Here is a 12042-nt window from a genome sequence, read left to right as displayed (position 1 = left end):
TGTAGGACATTGGCCATGAAGTCTTCATCGTCGAAGAGCTGCTGAAGCAACGGCAGTTCAACCGCAAGAAAGAGTACCTCGTCAAGTGGCATGGCTTGCCCGATTACGAAGCGACCTGGGAACTTGAGCGGGACATCAAACATGTTTCCCATTTCAAGCGCCTGGTTCAAGATCTGCGAGCGAAGATACAAGCGGCGAAGTCGATAACCAGGGGAGAATGTAACGACGTCACTCCAGTGGCGTCATAGGGTTATCGACCAATCAGAACAGACGTCACAGTTGACGTCAGTTTACGACCAAGCTCGATTGGCGTGCGGCGTGCTCGGCCATGGACACCAGAAGTTCCTTCTGCAGAGCGCACGTATATATATAGCATTAGATATAGTATAGTCACTGTAGTCATGCATGTAGATGTAGATAACGCCAATCAATCGGTTTACAATTTCCTCTGCGTTATCAACTCCCTACAGTTAGGGTGTGTTCCTTTATATAGCCCAATAAATTACTCGTCAGAGAAAGCTTAGATAAGATTGCCAACCAACTCGGGACATCAAATACTTCCCACAGTAAGGTAGGTGCGGCGATGATGGTCAAGAATTACGACTACAGCGTTAGAATTGTGTGTGGTGCACTAGCTTACCTGGTAGAAGTGTTGCACTAGTTTACCTGGTAGAAATGTTGCTGACATTCGAAATATTATTGATTGAAATTGCCACGTAGTAATAATTATGTATACCTTGTATACGCACATCTTGCGTAGATAATAAATGGAACAACGCGCGGACGAAAATCTAACTAACGTAGATTTCAAATTTAAGAGACATACTTTGGAGTCGCTGCCGGGAAATGGAAGCAACTGAGGAATGGGTTTCGACTTCTGAAAACTGATAATTGAACAGGAAACACAGTTCTTTCCACTGAAACATCTATTTTCACAGTATCTAGCATGTCCTAATGTCCCATTTTCTAAGCAGAAACACCTCAAAAGTAGGGGACAATTTAAGGGACATATTTTAAGCTTAATCGTAGTATTGATCCATGCATATATTTTTTGTCGTTGTTAGGGTATAATATTCTGTTCAGGTACGGTATGCAACCTCAACAGGTTATGCATTTATAGAGCCAAGTGGTTACTCCGGAGTAATTGATTTATATAAAACACATAGAATCAAGAACATTTATTTACTGTTAAAGAGGTATTTCTACACAAATTTCAAGGTGGGTGATTGGTTGAATCCGATGTCCCTTAAATTGTCCCATGTCTCTTAAATTGGAAATCTACCTTAGCATACTTGGTGGAGTGCATAGTGGTTTGAGTCGGCAGTAGCGGGACTGATTGAAAATTGCGGTAACTATGCATAGTGGACCTCAAAGGCGAGGTAGCTTGGCTACCAAAACTTCACGTCAAGTAGCGTCAACGCCGACTACCGGTAAGACTACTGATAGGTAGAAGGTTCCCCACGTGCACTAGCTGATGTGAGTTTATTCGGGATGGGGGGATGGGGCACTCATAAAGGGCCAAAAATACATTCCATTAGATAGACTAATTACTCTGCGCACTTCGAAACAAGGGCAATATTTTGCGAGTAATGTGTTATTCGAAGTTTGCTGCTATGATGAAGACCGCAACACAGGCAATATTTTGCGTGTTATCCGGTCTTCGTCATAGCAGCAAGCAACTAAAAACACTATAATTCTTATCAGTGGTAGCTCGATGAATATATTCCATTATTGACCCCGTCGTTGCAAGCAATCCGCTCCTTTCAAATGAGTTTGGTTGACACTATTGTTGAGCCACCTTTTTATATGCTGTGATTCTGCTTATAAGCACATAACGCACACATAAACAACTGCCACAACGAAGCACTACTAGCATTAACGGCTTGGACGCTCACATATCTCAGCAAGTGGTCAGTAAAGTTCGGTGTTTTCATTCAAGACGTAGCGGGTTCAAATCCCGCAGGTGACCGTAATTTTTACATTTTATCCTTTTCGAGTTTGTAGTACAGCATTGAAGGTTGAGTTTGTCCTACAATTCTACCGGTATTACCACCAGCTTGATGAAGCTGGAGTCAAATTGGAGGCACAAAGTTTAATTCACACATAAATCGACGAACTCGCTGTGTGTGAGGTCGTCGTGGAGGCTGCATGGTCAACCTTCGTCCCAATCAGGTTTATCACTAAAAGCCCCAAAAGTTTGAATTTCCCTATTTTATTGATCTGAATAAGAGCAGGGAAATCCCGAAATACCTTAAGCTTGTCGACGGCCCGATGACGAACCACCCATTATGAGATGGAATTGTTCAAGATTGTACTGTAGTACACACATTGCCTTGAAGAACGAGCTCACAATACGGAACTATGTGATAGTCCGTTAAATGAATTTGCTCCATGTTTTCATCTACCGATATGGGATGCTGGTGGAGCATTGGCTTCGCAAGCAGAAGGTCCTTGGTTCAATCATCGCTGCACTACCTTTTTTATACAGTTTTTCAAACGCTTTCACGGGCACATCGGCAAAACATGCATCATGTGGAGGTCTGCATTCGTTTAGAGCAGGATGAATAGTACCGTTGTTAAAACTTAAGCAACCAAGTCAGCTAGCATAACATACTCGCCACGTAGCGCCATGACGTTATCCCCATCACCTTGATCACGGGTTGTGGTAGCAGTGACACCACCAACTGACGAGCGAATACGATGCGGCGTTATCCTAACTACTACCTTTGTCGACCCCATCTCTTTGTCGACTCCATCCCCATACGTGACGTCACCCCAACCATTCACTACCCCCTTATTCGAGTGGGATCCAAGACCTCAGTAGCCATACCGTATACTGTACTGTAGTTGTGCTGATTAGAAACCAAACAGCACTCACATGATGCTGTATTCAGCTTGCAGCAGTCCTGTGATATGCAGGGCACGGCTATGTTTAGTTTAAATACTACGTAGTATGTACTAGTAGTGTTCATTTTATCTGGCTTGTGGCTAAAACATCAACTGACGGCGTCGCAGTATCATCAGATACCGATGTAGACTTGCAGCGGTCCTGATGCCGCCTCCTCACATTTTCACCATTTTCACCATTTTCACATTGATATCAACATACACGACCAAACTCACCACTACTAACATCAGTACACGTTTCCCAATAACAACTATAACTAACGTTAGTCCCCTTCCACGGCCATTGGCCTTCATATCACTACGACAGCGCCTGACACTAGTACCTATGCCTCTGTCACCGTTAACTCAGTACTATTCTAACAAACTGTGCATGTGACCATTACTATCGCCACTACGATTCCCCGGTTAGCTTCACCGCTGCACTGGCAACCACATAATCGTTCCTATATATTGTAATCCATCAATCTCTTGGATCAGTGGTCGTGCTCACCGGTGTCACCGCTAAGGGATGCCCACCAGTTCAAGGATGAGTGATTTTGGCCAAGGAATGGCCGAGGTATAGTAGTTTGTGTGTGTTGTAGTGCCGCCATAATCGGTAGCTTACACAAGTTGGTCTGTCCATGTGTATGAGGGACTGGTAGCACCGCTGAGGGCATCACTCAGCGGTGACACCAGTCCAAGAATAAGTGGTTTTGGCCAAGGAATGGCTGAGATATACTAGAGTAGTTTGTGTGTGTTGTGGTGCTGCCATGGTCGGCGGTGCGAGGTGTTCGGCACGGACGTAGGGACGTTAGTCTGTCGCTGTGTATGTGGGACTGATGTCACCTCTGAGGGCACCACTCATAGCAGTGGTGACACCAGTCCAAGAATGAGTGGTTTTGGCCAAGGAATGGCCGAGATATAGTAGTTTATGTGTGTCGTGGTGCTGCCCTGGTCGGCGGCACAGGTCCATGAATACGGATAGGTCGAGGTAGAGTAATACAAAATGCATCTATGATCGCGTGATCATGTGGGCTTCACGCTTACTGCGTAGTAACTTACAGAGAAAGCTGTTGGATTATTTGCGTGGTCTACATGAAATTATTTTTTACTGGAAATTATATCACGTGCAAACCGTCCAAATTGGCGCACGTAGATGGAAACACGTGAAATACACCGCTTAAATATAACCACGTGCATGCACGCCAAAAACCACGTGTAAAAATTCTACACCCGCCAACAACAGTCCTTTTGCCACTATGGATTCCTTGGTCACCTTCACCGCTGCCACTATCCTACGACTGATGCACCGGTGACTACGAGGTGTTGTCATAGATGCAGCAGTCGTGGGGACAATCGCAGGCGCCAGGGACATCAGTCGTGGTGATTGACACCTCACTCGTGACCACAAAACGGCTGTATCAGTGACCACGACCTTATAATGTTGAGGTCGTGGTCACCGATGCAACCGCTGTGTTTATAGGTGTAGTGGTCGTGACGTTAGATAGTTGTTCGTCACTGGTGTACCGGCCATGGTCATGGGCGTGGTGAAGCATAGGACGACGTTGTGCGAGGACAGTCGGTAACTACTGTAACATTGTATTACTAGTATCAATCAATTTTTGGTCACTTACAGAGTCTTACAGTTAATATAAATTGATGTTTGATAGCTTGTCATCATATATGGTCTCGTTAGTGCGACGGTAAAGTCACGGCTGAACAACACAGTGCCCCGGGTTCGAGCCCCCACAGAAGTCCTTGTTTTTCATAGTTACATCAATTTTGGTTCCTGCACTGGTTTGAACCTTGCACATTCTATCCACCCCCGGTTGCTATGTCTGCCGACAAACAATACTCCAAGACCTGATGTATCCTCTTATTTTCGATGTTACCCGACCCAATCAGATATCACTGGGATCAGGTACAAACCACTTATAATCGACAGGGTGGATGTCATTTACACTATCTCATTGCTTAACGATTTCATCACGTTACCCAGTCTCAATCGTGAGTACAACACTACAGGTTGGTACACACAGCGGGTCAATGTGATATAGTACCTCGCACGAATTACCATACTACTGTAGCAGTTGAAATTGAAATTACGCGGTATTTTCAAGCTCTATATCGCCCGAGCGCGCGCATATGCAGCTACACCCGCGAACTAAACTAATCTAGCGGATGGAGCTTGTGCACGTTCACACCAGGGTGGTTCGTGCAGCGGCCTCAGTCTGTCAGGCCTTCATTATTGTGCGGTGTGCAGTGGGACGTGTTTGGTCGGTGTTGCTATAGTTGTTGGTGCCTTTCAGGCCTTTTGTCCGGGGGTCGGCGCGGTGGTCTGCGTCGTCGCGTTAGTGTAGCGATTCGTTGGGCGTGTGGTGCGGCGGAGCTACCGAGAAGGGCTGCCCAAACCATGTGTCTATTTTAAGGGTCCAGCGGACTATCGCTTGGCGTAGGTTTGTGTCCAAGGCGACCAGGGTGTCGTCGTGAGCCTGGGGGCGCTGTTTGATGCCGGTGTTGACCGCTTGTGCTAGTGCGGTATCGCCGTCCTGTGCGGTAGCTAGGTATTGTTCGTGGCACGTGTGGGTCCAGTACGCGTGTAGTGTAGTCCAATGGGTAGTGAACCATCGGCGGTGAAAGTCTTTGCCGAGGCGTGGGTTGAGGGAGACTGCGCTGGCCCATTGTAGGGTGTTCTAAGTCATAGTCGGAAGTCGTTGCCACGTGGCCGGTGCCCGGTAGATAAGGGGAAAACTGGCTCGCAGCCAGCTGTACACATCGTGGCACGTCAGGTCTTCTGGGTCGCCGTCGGTATCGGCATCCTAGCGGAGTGCATGGATGTAAGCTGGTGGGGGGCTGGGGAGAGTGTTGCGCGGCGGATTTATGAGCCACGTCATTTGGCCCCAGTGCTGAAGTCTTTGGACCCCGTCTGTCGGTAGCGTGCTGGTGCTGGTGTCCGGTGACTCAATGTACCCCAATAGGGTGTCCACATTGTTCGTATTTGTCAGCCCAGCCCACCTCGGCGGCGATGAGTACGTAATTGTGGAGTGGTAGCGCATCGTAGTTGTCCCGCCGGGATGTGCAGCCCCTAATGCGTCCTGTGTGCGGTGACCGGTGGCGTGTTTGTAGCAGATACACCAGTACGCATACGGGCCGGCCATTACAGCCGTCGTTGTGATTTCTTTTGCGAGTGTCCTCTACCATTGGTCTTGTAGGATAGCATTGATCCACCAGAACCGGTGACCTGGTGCCGGGGCGTCGTCCTTTCGTGTACTGCAGCTATCCCAGGGGCCGTTGTATGTACCCGGTTGGTCCGTGCCCATTTGTTGTACGAGTCATATCTCGCGAGGTGCCAGAAGGGGTTGCACGGATAGCGCGGTACGGCCCAGCCATCGTGGTGTGATGTACCCGTATTGGCCGGCGGGGAGTTGCATGTTTTCCCACCGTACTTGGGAAAGAAGTTGGCAGGTGGAGCTACCGGCGAACGGAAGCTGCGTAAATCGGGAGAGGTGGAGCCCATGCATGTGCCTGGAGCCGGTGAGCATGATCATGGGTTGGTATGGTGTACCGTGGGTGGGCCGTTGCCGTTCATTTTCGTGCCATGCCTCGGCCAGTGGTAAATCGAACGTAATTGCCATTTCTTGAGCCATCCGTGGTGGGTATATGTGCTGGTCCGGTAGCCAGCTCATCGTGCATGTTTGATGCAGTCGGTGTTCGAGACGGCTGTCGAGGTGACCGGATTCCGAGCATGTCGGTGCCGAGATCCCAACGGTGGCCGACCGTGTCGCGCGGGTTTTCATAGCAGAGTCGGCAGTGCGGACCCCAACGGCCGTCCAACCGGTGTTTCGCTGCGTTGGTGTGTAGTGTCATCGCGATAGTCCGCCAGTAGAACCGGGTGAGGCCCCTCGTCCAGCCGCACGTTCTCGGCGTTTCGAGCCCGGTGGGAAGGATAGTGCGGCGGTCCGTGGGGTAAGCCGCTTGGTTGCTTAGCCAACTGAGTGTGTTGCCCATGACCGGGCGGCCGTTGTGGTCGATGAGTTCCAAGTATCGAGTATAATGGGAAGCGTTTGTGGGAGGGACATAGCAATGTGATGGGCCTCCGTAGCCATGGTGTCCAGTGCCGCGAGTGTCACCCGTTGTGCTTGCAGTTGCCGGTCAGTGGTACGTTCATGTTCCTGGTGAGACCGGACCCAAACAGTACAAAGATCCGCGGGGACGCATCACTGACATGAGTCCCCGGAGTTCGCGCGGAAAGGGTGCTCTAGTGGATCGGCCACGGCTTCAGCATCCGTCGGCGTGCGGTTCGGTGGATGGCCCCAGCGCTCGTATTGTCACATATCTGTTCGCCGAGGTCACGGGCGAGAACGTTGCCAGCTATGATCGCGTGAGTTTCACAACGTGTTGAAGAGATCCTCGTGGTTGCAGTACGGGCGGCCGTAGACGATGGTCGCGCCATGTTTCACTGCCCAGCTACCTTGTGCCGTAGGTGTACCCCCGCACTGCCGTCCCCGGCCGGTACGTTAATAGGTCGGTTGGTGTGGCCCTGCTGTGTCGAAAATGACTGTTGGTGTAGTTTTTGCCATGGAGAAGGAAGGGTGGTATCGCACTCAGCAGGCGCGCAGTGTGCATGATGCACCCGGTGGCACCTAACGCACTCAGTTAACCCCGGGGACGAGAGCAGTATGTGCAGAGTCCAGCGTCGGCTGCCCCGTGTGCCTGTTCGATTCGGGCCCTGTCCTGTCGGTATGTGTCCAGAACAATATGCCGTGAGTTGAGACGAGTACGGTCACCGCAGTGGGAGTCCGTCCAGACGAGCACCGTGGTCGTGCGCATCCGCCGCGGCGAGTAGGTGCTCTGAATAGGCGTGCAGTTGGAGGCGTGTTCCCATCGCGTCCGGCCGCGCCAGTGTTGTGGCCGCGGTGCCGACCAGATACCGGACCCCCTCCGGTTTTCGTACCAGTTGGAGATCGTAAGCTGGATACTGGAAGCATCGGGGCGTGTGGCCAGAGCCGTCCGTTGACCGATGACATAGCTGAGTTTGTCCGGCGAGTTCGGCCAGGTTAGCAGCACCGCCCTGAGCACGTGGCCATACAGTGGTGTATCGACGTAGTTGCCCATAGCCGTGGCCGGCCTTGGCGAGCGCCCTACAGGCAGCCGGAGCCTGCGTGATCCCGGTAGAGTAGGTAGTGCCTGAAGGATGCGCCGCAGTGTGAGGACCGCTAATGTGTCGTCGTCTTAAGACATATGTCCCATCGATGTTGCAGACGTCCCCGACGTGCCGGAGTTGCCATGGGAAGCGTCGATTAATGGTCATGAGGGCACCGACTTGTTGTCCGTTCAGCAGCGGGAGGATGGGCCGATCGTTGAAGCTCTTCGGCGCCTGCCACTTGGGTGAAGTCCATCGCGCCACTACCCCGCAAGTGGCCGCGTGTTTCGCGAGGAGGCCGAGCATTGTACCAAGGAACGACGTGTCGGCCGGTTTCATCTGTGTAGGGTGCGCCAGTGGGTGCGTTGTAAGTCCGTGACGTTTAGCCCAATCTTCGAGCGCCTCCATCATGACATCATACACCGGGCTACCAGTCGTGTTGCAGTTGCGGAGTACGCGTGTATTCGCGCCACCTCACTGTGGGTTTCACATGCTCGGAGACCAAGCCCATGGACCGTGTCGTAGTAGAACGCCCGTGGTGTGCATTAGGGATGCCGGAAATTGCGCCATGCTGTCCGTCCTATGAGAGTATCGAAGGCCGATGCGACGTGGATGGCCGGACTGAGCGTCGTACGGTAAAGTACCCGTGGCAACCACACCGAGTTGACGAGGTATTGAAATTGGCGCAGTGTTAATTGGCAGGCGGCTGCGCGGTGAACGTCATGTTTTAGTTTCGTCCAGGTGGCGCTGATTGTGATGTCCCACGTACCACTAACACCTTGTTGTATACCGAGGTGCTTGAACCCTTCCATCGGTGGTGACCGGTTGGGGCAGACCGAGGCCGTCCTTGAGGTCGACTGTGCGGTATTGCTGGCCAGTGGGGGAGTAATACATCATGAACGATTTCGCCGCCCCGAATATATCCCCGGATCCGTGAATGCCTGTGAAGATGTTCGATGTTGTAGAATGGTGTTGGATACCGGTGTACGAGGTGGCAATGTCTAGTGCATTATCGACGAAGAGCGTACTATTGATGACGCGTCAGACCAGCGCGCCGTCCGGGCTTTGGTGGTGTAGGATGTTGACGCCGTCGAGCCCTTGCTGTTGACAGCATTGGAGGATGTCCATATATGCATGACCGCGAATATCGATCCCTGGCCGAGCCGAAATTCCCGGGTGCCCCCGTCTAGCCAGCCGAAAGCAGTGCTGATGTCGATTTGCCCCGTAGTCAGAAAAGATACTACTGTAGCAGTAGTACTTGCAGTTAAATTCAAATACCAACACTACTTGCGCAAAGAAGTGCAGTGTATTATTATCGTTTTCACACATACTTTTATTTGAAGATGAGGTTAGCGCAACAAGCAGATAGGTTGAGCATGAATATGAATATATGCCTTCAACTTGATGAAGTTGCGGTTAGAGGTATTAAACTCAAGACAAAGAGATTAAAAAAAGAATGAGTCAAATCCGACAACAGGTTAAAAAGTTAACCTCCCGATCGCCCAAACGTACAGTACTGTATGTAGGTGTCCCCAGTTTGAATTGGTTGTCACAAATCTTGTACTCTAGCAGTTAAATACGATTTTTGAACACAGGGCATCGTTAGTGTGTCGGTTTGATTCCAAGTTGTAGCAGCATCGCTTTGATCATTTCTTTTTGCCATAATTATACTCACGTGGCCGACCATTGATGTGCCGATTGTCCATTGATGTGCCGACTTATTCATTCAATCAAACCCTAAATCGATTTTCATTGGACATAATGCAACTGGTAGACAAATGATACCTGTATAAAGTCATGCTACAAACCCTAACATTTGTGTTTAAAAGTTCTTCTATACATGATACCTGTTTAAATTGTATAAACCTTTATAAAATGGTAATCGTATGTTGTTGAAATAGGTTGAAACTTTCGTTTTCAATACATAACTCAAGTATAAAAATCGGCACATCTATGGTCGCCCTGTGTAAAGTACTCAACTTCAAAAATTAATTGTGCAATCCTAAACTGGCTAACAGTAAATCGATATATTTTGGGCTCATCCGAAAGCGCTCAACGTTATCCATCCAAAAATGTATGTATCAAGGTATCAAGGGAGGATTCGAAAAAACAACTGAAATATTCGAAAATGAAAATGAAGAAAATTCGGCACATCAATGGTCGGCCACGTTACGGTTGTTTTTGTGAACCTCCTAATTTTGATATCTTTGTATAAAACAGTTTTATACCTAAAAATTGAATTCGAAAGGTATTGGCTGATTGGCTCAACCGCTGCTTTTTGCACAACTACTATGGTTCCAATCCGTACAACGTGTATACGTCGTTGAATGGATCCCTATTACCTGTTCCTCTCGCCCTGCTAGTGGTTCATAAAGTGGCGAAAACGACGCAAAAAGTAGAAAGTATAGGGGAGCAGCTTTATAACCTCATGAGGCACAGCCTCATCCGCATATTATCCGGAATTATCCTTGTCGTACCTATTTATCCACCGTATACCTTAGAGCATCTGCACCGGCACCAGTAAATTTCACCCCATTATCCGGATAACTTGTTCGGATATGCGAGTTACTGGCGCCATTAAGTCCAAATTTTACTGGCCTCGTTTTGGTTTCGCACCGCAGTGAGTATTTTACTGGCCTCGTTTTGGTTTCGCACCGCAGTGAGTATTAATAAAACAACTTGCACTTACTTCGTGGTGGATCGACTTACCAGTGCATGCAGAGACCATCACCTGTTCTATAGTATTGGAAATTTTACCTTTGTTCTCATGCAGCAATCAGCTTGTCATTCGCAATACCGCTGTGCGTATGCGGGAGTACAGTTTTGTAGGCTGCAGTTACTCCGCATAGAAACGACTTGCAATTTGATCGTTTCCGACGATTGCATCGAGCGAGGCACTCAGCCATGCGTGATACAGCTGCACCTGCTCATGTGGTGCGAAGTTTTGGGAGCGTTCCTTCATTGCCTGTTTTGCTTATAAGATATAGTAGTCTTAGCATGTATAGTAAACCATTTGTGCCTACAGCTAACGGACTTCACATACGCCGACCGTTAGACGTATGAGGGCATCTGGCAACGATCTGCTTGGTCAGCACCATTCACTGGGTTGGGTTCGCGGCGGTGGAGTGGAGGACCTGCAGGTCGGCGAGGCATGTAAGCGCTAGAGCTCGTCGGAGGCGGCTTTGAGGAAAGCGTTGGTCGCGAGGCGGCGACGAGATGGGACGGCCGGGCCAAGGGTCAGCGACGGATAGATGAAGCACCGGAGCATGGACTCGTAAGCCGCAATATCGGCGGCACACCGGGGGATGCGTCCAAGGAGGCCCCAGGGGGAGCAGGTCAGGTGCCACAGTTGTTGAGGAGCACGGGGAGCACTTAGCCGTTGTACAGGCGCAGCCGTGTCGTCTCGTGGATGACCTCGCGGCGGAACCAAAGGTACCACATGTTGTGGAAAGCGACGCGGACCAGGCCTTTGCGGTGGATACGACGGCGGAGTCACCAAGGAGCTTGGAATACCAAAGCCACGAATCGATCGAGTCACAGATGAATGGAACAAAGCCACGCAATCGATCGAGTTCACAGATGATTATGATTGGCCAGTTGACTTACTGGAGTCCAGTACTCCAACAAAAATTCCAACAAATTTACTGAAATATTTGTTGGAGTAGTGGGTGACTGCCAAATATCTCGCAAGTGCCTCTCGCAAACAAATTTGCGAGTCCGGATAACGTGTATTTTTTTAACCGACGTCGATGGGTGGCAATCGAGGCACTCCACGACTTGGCTCGACCTGCCTTCGTTACCCGGTGAGATTGCGAGAAAATTTGTGCACGATGCCAAAGCCTTTGAAAATGTATTTCGATCATATCATATTTTACAGTGTCGATGCGAGAGGTTCGCTTGCAAATGCAATGTTTGCGAAGACGATTTTTTCGTCTTCACAAAATGCGAGCGTGGTTCTATTTCAAAAATGTCTCAGATTCAACCGGAAGAAAATTTGTTTTGCGAGATATTTG

The 12042-nt window shown here is 49.6% G+C and overlaps 4 protein-coding genes across 4 annotated transcripts; 1 reads left to right on the top strand and 3 right to left on the bottom strand.

The window, feature by feature from the left end:
- Window positions 1–6218: 6218 nt before the first annotated feature.
- H257_08136 (hypothetical protein) lies at window positions 6219–6894 on the bottom strand (the record flags this gene model as incomplete). Its single annotated transcript, XM_009833924.1, has 3 exons — window positions 6219–6374; window positions 6452–6551; window positions 6620–6894. 3 exons carry the CDS (start codon window positions 6892–6894, stop codon window positions 6219–6221), a joined length of 531 nt encoding a protein of 176 aa, XP_009832226.1.
- Window positions 6895–7111: 217 nt separating this feature from the next.
- Window positions 7112–7533, top strand: H257_08135 (hypothetical protein; the record flags this gene model as incomplete). The annotated part of the gene is made up of 3 exons (XM_009833923.1): window positions 7112–7267; window positions 7293–7398; window positions 7457–7533. The coding sequence occupies 3 exons, from the start codon at window positions 7112–7114 to the stop codon at window positions 7531–7533; spliced, it is 339 nt and encodes a 112-aa protein (XP_009832225.1).
- Window positions 7534–7669: 136 nt separating this feature from the next.
- On the bottom strand, window positions 7670–9157 carry H257_08134 (hypothetical protein; the record flags this gene model as incomplete). The annotated part of the gene is made up of 4 exons (XM_009833922.1): window positions 7670–8456; window positions 8820–8970; window positions 9018–9030; window positions 9077–9157. The coding sequence occupies 4 exons, from the start codon at window positions 9155–9157 to the stop codon at window positions 7670–7672; spliced, it is 1032 nt and encodes a 343-aa protein (XP_009832224.1).
- Window positions 9158–10975: 1818 nt separating this feature from the next.
- On the bottom strand, window positions 10976–11560 carry H257_08133 (hypothetical protein; the record flags this gene model as incomplete). Its single annotated transcript, XM_009833921.1, has 1 exon — window positions 10976–11560. A coding segment is annotated over one exon (433 nt), but the record flags the coding sequence as incomplete, so codon positions are not given.
- Window positions 11561–12042: the final 482 nt, after the last annotated feature.

The sequence above is a fragment of the Aphanomyces astaci genome, assembly GCF_000520075.1.
Source record: "Aphanomyces astaci strain APO3 unplaced genomic scaffold supercont1.17, whole genome shotgun sequence".
NCBI lineage: Eukaryota > Oomycota > Saprolegniomycetes > Saprolegniales > Verrucalvaceae > Aphanomyces > Aphanomyces astaci.
Note: the sequence above shows the minus strand (reverse complement) of the source record. Positions and strands in the feature narration are given on the sequence as shown.